The 10,920-nt window shown below is 37.4% G+C and overlaps 1 protein-coding gene across 1 annotated transcript; it reads right to left on the reverse strand.

Moving 5' to 3' along the window:
* Positions 1 to 4,879: 4,879 nt before the first annotated feature.
* On the reverse strand, positions 4,880 to 7,883 carry EXTL2 (exostosin-like glycosyltransferase 2). Its single transcript, XM_009696660.1, has 3 exons — positions 7,469 to 7,883; positions 6,035 to 6,105; positions 4,880 to 5,433 (listed from the first exon to the last, which is right to left on the reverse strand). The coding sequence occupies exons 1-3, from the start codon at positions 7,860 to 7,862 to the stop codon at positions 4,942 to 4,944; spliced, it is 957 nt and encodes a 318-aa protein (XP_009694962.1). The 5' UTR covers positions 7,863 to 7,883; the 3' UTR covers positions 4,880 to 4,941.
* Between the last annotated feature and the right edge of the window lie 3,037 nt (positions 7,884 to 10,920).

Consider the following 10,920-nt stretch of genomic DNA (forward strand, 5'->3'; position numbering starts at 1 on the left):
AGCAGTGCAGGTCCAGCTCAGGATGGAGTTGAGCGAGCCGCGCGGACTGGGCAGGAGGCCGCCTCAGGGGAGAAGGAAAGCGCTGCGCTACGCTAGCAGAGTGCTCTTTCCCCACCTGGGACACATCCGCGCAGGGCCCAGCCGCGTCTGCACCACCATTTAGCCTGATAGACAAACCGACCCGCCAATCAAAAGCTGCCTTCGTACGTCCCCAACGGTGGCTAGCGAAGAGAGGGCTCCGGGCGCACTCTTGGAGCGCGGCTCTCCTCAGCTGAGCCCGGCTGCAGCGCCCCCCTCCCCCCAACAGCCACACACAGGCACCTCCTTTCCCGCCCGGCGGAGTTTCTGTCACTTGTTGGACCCTCCCTCCGTACCTCCGACGAGGAGTTGCCTCTGCCGGGCAGCGTCGTCTGCTGAGCAGAACTGAGGGGGGAGCAAGGTCTCGGGGAAGCCGTTTGCGAATAGAAGAGGACGACGCGCACCTCTATCGCATGAAAGTCTTAACGCACTGGTTCGAGCTGTGGGCTCTCGCTCTTCCCGAGAAGTCAACCAGCGATTAAGAGTTCCACGTGTGCTTCTAAGGCTGTGGTAAAACTACACAAACTTACTTGTAGCTCGATGTTTTAAAAAGTGACCTTCTGGTGGTTCATTTGCAAAAGCTGAATTAGCTTGCAGTCTGCAATTAACTTGCTGCCAAAGAAATGGAAGCATTGAAAGTATTAGAAATGCCTTTCTTTTACTACCCTCCCCTTTAGAAAGAATTGGAAAGTGCCAAATGGGGCAGACGGTCCATCTCATTTTTACAGCTAAACAAGCAAAAGGTTGCAGAGGAGAGGGAAAAAAAAAGGATGCTATTCTTCCCCAAATCAAAAAACCCCACCCTTGAAATACCTTAAAAAGACATTATAATACAAAGCATTATGCAGCCCTGAGGTTCCACATTATTATCACCACGTTTTCCCAACACTATAAATAACCTACTGTAACTACCAGTTCATATAATTAACTCCAGCCTGTCTGCAGATGAGGCTAAACACGAGTGTGAAACACTTTTGACTCTTCAATTTTTAGTGTCATAACCACTGGATAATCTTTAAAGCCTTACAAATATGATGAAGTACTACAGAAAATACTGCAATTGTTTTGTAGTTGCTTATTTATTTTCAGTATCGGTTCTAATAATTTGTACATGTGTTCTTACATTGTTCTTTTTTCCTTTTTTTCATAGCTCCAGAACTAATATTCCTAAATATGCCTCTGTTTGGGCCTGGTCCTGTGAACTTGGTAAGAAACCTCATTCTCAGTAGTAAGTACTATTCCATAGAAGATGCTTGCAAAACTGAGACTCGTAGTCTTCCGTAACAGCAAATTAAAGGTTTTTGGAGGGCATTTGCTTTTCTTGAAAATAAATGTGTTTATATTTTCCAATATTGTTCTATATGTCTTTCACTTGTATTTAAACCTGAATTAAATAAAATATTTTATTTTTTCCTTTAGAAGTTTTTCTCTAAGGGGTAACATATCCTGTGTAAGAAAAGAGATATCAATGTATTTTCTCCAGAACCATAGTTTTTTAACACCCTTTTTTACTCAAACTTTCACTACAGTTTGATGTAACATATATTTCTAAGTCTGTGCTGCACTCTACTTGAAGGGAGTTTGTACAAGCACACTCAAATTACCTTTAACAAAGCTGTCTCGGGCAACAGAAGCAAAGATGGAGCAGTGTAACAGGCTAGCTATCCAGTAGCTAGAATTTCTAGATACATAGCTTGTGTTAAAGCCTATTATTTGTAAATCCATCTAGCTAGGCTGGTAAATCTAGGAGACAAACATGACTAGAAACTAGAAAACCCCACTGTCAAATGTTTTTTGTATACAACATATACCTTTTGCAAAAGTACAAATATTGTTTTGATTGCATACAAGTCCTCATTTGTGGCAATTAGCTAGAGCCTCTGTAAGCACAGAAAATACTTAATCTTTCTCTTCTTCCCTGTAAAAATATGTACAAAATAACCTGTGTTCTTTCAGTTCCAGTATTGTGTCTCACAGTGTTTAGTATGATTATCTAACGAATTTCACCTTGTAAAATGCTAGCTTTAAGAATGTTTTCACCTCACACAATTTTAATAATCAATTCCAATTACTATTTTTAACATTTGATGATATCAAGTATCAAGGCTACAGTGACATCTTGTGGCATTTTTTTTAACTGTAAGTAAAGAAACAGTTTTCTTGTAGTCCTGTTGCATCATTTTAAGACTACATCCTGATTTTTTTTCAACAAGGATTTTTTAAATATATACCATTTTAAAAATCCTGTGTTGCATAAGCATTAATTTCTAAAGAACCTTCAAAGGTGGAGAAGAATCTGTTCAGACTCCAAAATATTTCCAAATGACATCTAGATGATTTCTTCTAAGAGATTATCACATGCATATTATTTTGTTAAAAATATAAATTCTCAGTACTATATTTCATTAAGAATCTTAAGGCACTTTTATAACCATCAAGGGATAAAAAGTTACCAACCTTTAAAAAAATAAACAAAACCTTTTTGGTTCCTAAGCGTAATGAGTTATGGCTAGAGCTGAAGTAGTCTCTTTTGATTTTCTTTGCTATCTAAGACTTAACTGCATAAGGCTCTGGTTTTTGATGTCTTTTTCTTCCTCATGAGTAGGCTTTAACTAAATTAAGTGAATGTATGCGCCACCAAGCACACTTTTTTTAAAAAATGAAATCTTCGTGCTGCTGTTCTGTATGCAAACTGTGCGCTTACTTCAGACATCTAACGCTGAAAAACTTGGTCAATAACCTGAAAATAAATACATCGCAAATCTGTTTTATGTATTTTATTTGACAATGGTACAAATTAAATTTACCAGTATACTAAAAGCTTGTTCTATTAATTCTTTGACTGATACAGAAGAACAACAAAAAAAGCCTAACCCAAAACAACTCCTTCCCCCCCAACAAAGAACCCAATATTCAAATTTGGCTGAGTTGACAGTTCATTTCATACCTTAAAAGTAAGGTAAACAACATCTGCAAGTCTTCACATTCTAGTTGATACTACACAGAACAGAAATTACAGACCACTAAGTAAATGAAATGCAGTAAACTACCACTAGGAAAGTTGCATTTCTGGAAAGATCACAGACCTCTTTGTGTACTACTTATCACTACAGCACAATAATTAAAATCTACTTTTCACTATTACAACAAAATGAAGCAGGCTTTACATTGCCATGTTAAGATTTTGCCCTTTAAATCTTACAAAAGTACTAGGAAGACTTCACTGAAAACAAATCCTTTAACACTGATAGAACAAGGCAAAAGAATCCTCCGTTCCACCAAAGAAACCCAAAGACTCACACTCAGAATCAGCCCTGCTGTAAAGAACTTGTCACATTTTTCAACCACTTTTTGTTCAGCTAAGTTATCACAAAAAATGATAAAATTACACACCATTTGTGCAGATGTTATTTGTGTACTAGGTATCAGCTGTTACTGATTGCCCATACATACCGTTGAACTAAGAATCAATTAAAAGCTGATGCAGATGAAACTAAAACTACTTTGGATGCCAGATTTGATTCCTCTCTGTGATCCAGGAAAACCTCTGTCTTTTGTTCTTTCTTCCATACCAGAAAAAGTTCCGTAAGTGCAACGGAAAAGGTTTGTCCCGTCTATGTTAACATTTCCAAAACTATAGAGTCCCAATCTAACAAAAACTATTAATAACAGCTCTGTTTCTTGCTATAGAGGAAGCCAGGGAATTCAGAGACTGATAACAGTCCAGCCCTGTCAAATATCACTGTACGTTAAAATACTCTTTTTTTTATAATGCTTTACCCATTCATTGCACATTTTAATTTGTTGTCATAGCCACCAAAACCAAAGATGAAAGGAACCAAAAAGTAAAGTAAATACTCATTTGAAAGAGTAGTCAAAAAAAACAGTAGACCTGTAATACTACAAAATGTATACTCTGTAATAAATGCAGGACAGCTTGCTCTTATTAGGAATTGTAAATAAGACATTTTTAAGAAGCGAGGATTTTCTTGAGCTAGTTTTTGTAACAATGTACATGCAAAATACCAAAATAAAACTAAGTACTAAAAAGAGTATTAATAAAGTAATATCCCATCCATTTTTTCTGGCTGTTTGTAGACGTTTCATATTTCATGTATTCATGTTTCTTACATTTCCAGCTGCTGGGTTTTACCTTTCAGCTGCCTGCAGTGTTTCAGCAAAAAAAGCCACATCAGAGATCATTTTCCACTATCTCAGCAGTAGCAGATATTGTAGGCAATGGTTTTAGGACTATCTGAGATTAAGGTGAGGTACTCTTTTCTGGCTTGCTTTCATAGCAGCTTCAGGAACATCTCAGAATACAGAATAGCTTATATACAAACTTCAAAGGGGTTTTGTACAGGAGTCTAGAAGCCTGGCCAACAGTTTACTGCAGCCCTTCTATAGTTTCACTGGGAACTGGGTTGGAGGAGGTGAGGAGAGGAGGGGGAAGACAAGGAAGCTTCTCAACATAAAACTATCAAAAATATGCCTAGACCTCATTTGACTAGATACATATATTTTTTTAAAAAATCAAAACATAAGCACTGAGGGGTAGGAGTGCATTTTTGCCTGCATGTTTCTGAAGAACTGGCCTAACTAATTGTAACAGCTTTTCAGGTTTTAAGGAAAGAGGATGATTTTATCACAGCTAAACATTAGTACATATTCTTTAACTTTTCTCAAAATTTACCTTAGAGAATTACTAAGAAAGGAAGAAGAACTCATAAAGCGCCATATGGAAAAAATTCAGAGGCTACAAATAAGGATGACCAAGATGCAGTAATTACACCTTCTTCTCTCCTTAAACTCAGTACAATTCACTGAGTATTGTTTAACATCTAACCTCTTAAATTCATTGGCTTACATTTTATTTTTGTGATTGGCATAATTAGGAAAACCAAACTGAGAAATCATGATATTAGAATATTTTAAAGGCATGCCCTCATAAATATTAACTAGTTTATTTACACAGTAAGATCTCTGTAACAAATGCTCTGCTCGGTGCCACATTCCAGAATAGCCACTGTTAGTGTCTTTTTCTAAATTTCTTATATCAACAGGCTTCACAAACACTCCTGAAGGCTTTCCGGTATGCTTGGCTACCAAAAAATTCATGGCAATATCATCACAATTTTGAGTTTCATCTATTAAGGCGTAAACAGCTTCTGGCTGTCTTTGAAAGTCTTCTAAATACCCACTATGAAAAAATGCTGCACCAATAAGAACCATAGAATACTGATCTCCGTTTCCAAATCCAGGGTTCTGCAACTCAAAGCTGCCATAACTGTATACACCTGAAGGAGTAGAAATGTGCTTCCTAGGAACAAATCCCACTATATGCTCTGGAAATTGCTGAAAGAAAAAAGAAATTTAAAAAATCAAAATGAAGCCCACACAGTGAAATGAAAATGTGTGTTAAGTATTTTCATAAGATTTATGCTTTTTCTAAATGAGAGGAGCACAAGATTATTGCCAGGAAAGAATGGAACTGTTGGCATATGGTCCTTTGATCTGCACAAATGTTGCAGTTAAATACAGTTTTACAAAACTGACACAACATGGCTCATTCCACATCATGTAGTGCCAAGAAACATCTATCCACAATTTGCAGCTGTATATGTGGCATGCAAAATAAGTTTACAGACAATCTCTCTTAGAAAGAAAACACTTTTTGTTTTGCAGCCTACTATCAATTTAAATAAATTCACTAGTCAGCAACTTCAGTGTTCACGTACATGAAGAGTTAAAAATTTGGAAGTTACAGGTTACAGGTATAGCTACTATTGAAGAATATTTTTGCAATTTCTACTATTCAATGCTTCAGTCCTTCTAAAATTTAACTTTATAGCTAGAAAATCAATGGTAAAACATTATGATCTAGTATTACTCTGATTAGAACAATTAATCTCAATTGTAACTCACAAATACTGCCTGCCACGGTGCAAAACATTACCTGCCAAACAGAAAAGGCAAAAGCAAGGTCATGGGCACTGACTAGTGTATCATCATCCATCATTAAAACAGCTGAAGGAAGGAAAAAAAAAGAGAAAAACTTTTAACTTACCAAAAGATTAAATAGGTGAGCACAGTATTTTACAAGTTAGCTGTGAAACTTCTACAAGCATTAAGCTGAACTGCAGAACTGAATTGTAACTCCTTGAAAGTAGACTGAGAAAACATATTTAGATTTCAGAGCTAAAGCAAGGTTGCAGCTTTGTGGTAACTGGCAGCAAACCTAAATTTTAGATTATTTACCAGGCTGTAAAAAAACTCAGCAACCTTTGATCATCTGTAGTATAGCTTGGAAAATTTGGAGTGTTTGGCAAAGCAACTTAAAATTCTTCTGACCTTGTGTAAAATTACAACTAAAATAAAAAGTTAGATACCATTCTTTAGTGTATGAGATAAGGGATTCTTAGTACAAAATTTTACCCATCTCCTCACTACTTGCAAGTTCTAAATAGCCAAGCTTAATAAATTGCACAGGCAACATTCAATATGATTAACTACAGAAACAAGAATCTTTGCCTTACATTTTAGGCAAAAGACTACCAGGAAGTAGAAAAGGAAAGATATTCTTAGATCAGAACTCCAGATGCATTACAACTTTTTAAGTTTGCAGTCAGCATAAATCCCATCACAGTACGTAAAACACTTGGGAAGTTGAAGTTCCTAGTGTCTTCCTAGAAGTCATGGGTTTTGAGTAGCAAGGCATCTTAGGAAGGGGGCAGTAAATAGAATTACCTTTACTAATCATGAGTAAGGTCAGGTCTGTAATGCAACATATGGGGTTTTTTTCCACTTGAAACAAACAGGACTTATTGATGTGCTTCTCCTGGAAAGAGCTTAGGAAGAATATTTATGAATAGCCAAAAGACTGGGGAAAATACTCTTAAAAAGGATGCATAATTTGAGATAGAAAGCCACAAAGCTAGGGAAGGGAGTTTCTCTGAAGAGCAGAACATGCTTGAGAACTTAGTCTTAAAATGAATGGATTAAATCAACTCTTTACCAGATGACTTAAGTCCAAATTAATGCGGAGACTGAACAAATACATGCACTATGAATTTCAGTTTCCCTTTATAGGGAATAGAGGCCGAACTACCTATGTTTGCCTGACAAAGGAAATGGAGAACAGACACAGTTGCAAAAGCCCATGAAATGCATTTGACATCCCTCTTTTTTTCCTTACTCTTAATTGATCTGCTGATGGTGGTGTGCATATGACATCATAACATAGGTTTCTTCTATATTACTCACATTCTATTAAGTGGCTCAATAAATCCATGGATTTATTACATAGTATAACTCAAACCATCTCTCTTTTAGCATTCAGATTTTAAGTGTGAAAATAATGTTAGTAGTAGCAATACAAACTGCTGATTACCTTTTGTTTCCAGCTCAGGGAAATTCTGGAGTCTGTTCCTCATGCGATTTACAGCTTGAACTTTAAAGACAACAGGGACGGGATGAGGCCCCAAGGAGTTCCACATTTCCTCTGGTATCTTCTCACCAATGTTGTTCCACACAACAATTACTTTATGTAGGTGAGGGATGGCTTGATAATGATTTAAAAGCTTTAGCAGTAAGTCAGTTCTATTATATGTCTGCATAATAAGAGTAAATGAATCCAAGGCAGACTGACTCGGGGTTTTTGGTTCCCTTCTCAAATTGGGCATTTTGTCATCTCTGATATTGGGAAGCAAAGCTGTTAAAGCACCTGCCACAAGAAGTAAGACAATGATCACCACAGAAGTGAAGCGTAGTAGGCGGATTCCCATCACTCTTCCTGGAAGCTTACAGAAGTGAAAATACCTTTAAAACAAGTAACAAGAAAGGAAAAGTCGTTAGTCCCATGTATAGGTATCTCCCTTATTTGAGCAAAACTCCTACAATATTAAGTAGCTTAAGTAAACAAATAAGGATGATTTTAGGACTTGGGCCAATTACTTTCAACTAACAAGACAGATACTTACAGTACTCAGTTTCTAATGCTTACTTGCTTTTAACTTTTTTGGTTAACTTCGAATGTCACTGTTTTGTGAAAATGAATTTAGAGTAATTCTTTAGATTGTTCATCATCTCTTATTTTATCAATACTGCATTTTTGATTTAACATTTCCATATCTCACCAAACCCATCCAGCTGAAATTAGAAAGCAAATTTGTACAGAGATTCAGTATTTTCAGCATTTCAGGAGCTCTTGCCTTAGCTGGGAAACAAAATGGAAAGAAGGTGCCTCCTCAAGAGCTCTGGCTCTTTCTTTTTCCATTGCTCAGGCACCATATACAGAAGGAACAATCTTTATCACTGATTTGCTGGACATTTTGTCAATAGTTCGTGTATCTGCTCAATAGTCGTTATTAATGTGGAAAATAGGATTCTGATCATACTAAGTGAGGCTATAAGACAGGTGGAGCAAAACAAAAATGCCAAGTGGAGTAATTTAGGAATACAGCAACATCAGTAACCGCTGGTCTGCTAAATCCAGAACTCAGCAGAAACTGGAAATGTCAAATGCTACATATCAGCTAACCGACGGAGCAGCTTTAGTATAAGGCAGGCATTTCTGGATCCTCCTGATTTTGGAGCTAAACAGGAGCTTTTAAAAAGTGGCTCCTACAAAGGTAGCCCCAACATTCATGCCTCTTAAGTAGCACTCCCAGTTCTCCCGACATTTGTAAATTGTAAACTCCGCAGGATCCAGTCGCCATTGCATTCCATAGTTTGCAACTCAAATGATGTGTCATCCACATCTGTTCTTCCTACTTTACTTGCAAGATTAGTATGAATTGGATACAAGATGAATATTCTGAGCTTACTACGGAACAGTTACTCATTTGTACATACTAGTCATGTTACTCCATTAGTAATTTCTAGGCCTTCAGCAGGGAATTCTGATCAAATTAAGTGATCCAGAACATCTCCATCAATTACAACTTTTGAGAGACTATCTGTGTGTTTTTTCACAGAAGTTTTGATCATTTTTTTGACAGTACATATACCATGCTTGAAAATATGAATGTAAATTATTTTAGTCTAAAAAAACCTTTCAACTTACCTCATTGTTGCCAAGTAGGATTGTTTTTCCCCCTTGTTTTTACAGGACAGTTGTCTGTGATCTTTGAATCTGTTGGAAATTAAAGGGACTCTATAAATGAAGATCAGCAGTTATCCCACATGCTACCCAGCATTCTTTTACAAGCAAACATTCTCCTCCATCACTGATTGATGTCGACATTCTCAGCAATTTTCCAATCCCTTTTCTTATTGCTCGGTCGAGTAATTGTCTCTGCCTTTCAATGAACTCTCCAGAAAGAAGTTATTACACCAGCTGGTTAGAAAGAAAAGCGCAGCATATTTCTCTGCTGGTAAAATTGTTGCTTTGTACCAATGCAATGTGTATCTGTTCCATCCTTAGGGTCAACTACAGAGATACAAGTAGGTCTCCAGGACCTCACGGTCTGTTGCTTTGTTCACCAGGCACCACTAAAATACATATTTGGCTACCACAGGCAAGTAGTCCCAATAAAATTATTTTATCTTCTGGCTTATCCCCTTCACACTCTCCTTCCACTAAGCTTACCAGTGTATTAGAGGTTTAAGACACAGCATTTTGTTCTTCCCATCTGGTTTGGCAGCTTGGCAGAAGGGAAAGCAAATATGAGTGTAAGCACGAAAAGGAAGGATGCATAAGATGCAAGACTGCAACCCAAGAAACCTCTGTCTGTTAAGTCTCCTAGGTTGCTGGAAGGATATTTATTCTTTTAAAAACTAGTTGAACAAAGAAAGGGAGGTTTTATTTTTCATTTAGGAATGGTACTATAAAAGTTAAGAAAGCAAGAACCTGTATTTAATAACTGAACCTATGTGAAATTCTGTAAGAGTATTTTGCTTAAGTTAAATAAACTTACTTCTTAAAATTACAGAATTGCCAATTTGTGTGTATACCAATCTGAGTATGTCCACACATAGAGGTCTTCCCAAATTTGAGTTCCAATTTTACCACTGACTTATTTTGTGAGACTGGAGAGGTCATTGAAGCTATTTCTAGAAGCTAATCACTTGTTTTGGTTGCTTCATTTCATAGGCGTAAACAATCATGCCTGACTTCCAAAAATGATTAGTGGCTGTGGCTACTCAGCATTTCTGAGGTCCACTGTATCTTAGTGCTTTTAAAAAGGTGAACCTTAGATTCTCTTTTCCCCAGTTGCAATCTAGTCACAATACTTACCAATACTACTGTAACGATTAATTAGTTAAAATTTAAAAGCATACTTAAGATGAAAATATAAATGTTGTTTACTGTGGTAATGAGACTTCCTGGCTTGCCATACGTGCATACAATAGGCTGCAATAATAAGCAAATATGATATTATTATGTATTCTCTAATTAAAATGAACGTCTATATAAAATCTTTAGAATTAGCATCATAGCACTTTCCAGTAAGAAAGTGCCAGTCAGTTTCACCAATTAAGTTATGAAATTGCAATGCAAGATGGACCTCTTTAAAAAATTCTCGGAGGACACCTCTTCAAAACGCAACTGACGAAAGTAAAACCCCTATGTCAAAATACAGTATTTTAATCCGCATTCCAAGAAGAGGACTTCTTGAACGGCTTCCCCTCTCTTCGTGGGCAGCACCTCATTACAGCATTTCGTAATAATTACAAGCAGCCACGCAGTAGAAGCGAACAGCTTCCCTTCCCGGGCAGAGCACGCCGTCCCCCCGCACACCGCCCAGCCCGGCCGCCCCCTCACGCCCGGTTTCGCTCACGTTCAGGAGGGCGCCGGTACTGCCGCTCGCCTCCCCAGCGGTGAAGAGCTACGGGCAGCTG

Source organism: Cariama cristata, unplaced genomic scaffold (assembly GCF_000690535.1).
Source record: "Cariama cristata isolate BGI_N322 unplaced genomic scaffold, ASM69053v1 scaffold36453, whole genome shotgun sequence".
Classification (NCBI taxonomy): domain Eukaryota; kingdom Metazoa; phylum Chordata; class Aves; order Cariamiformes; family Cariamidae; genus Cariama; species Cariama cristata.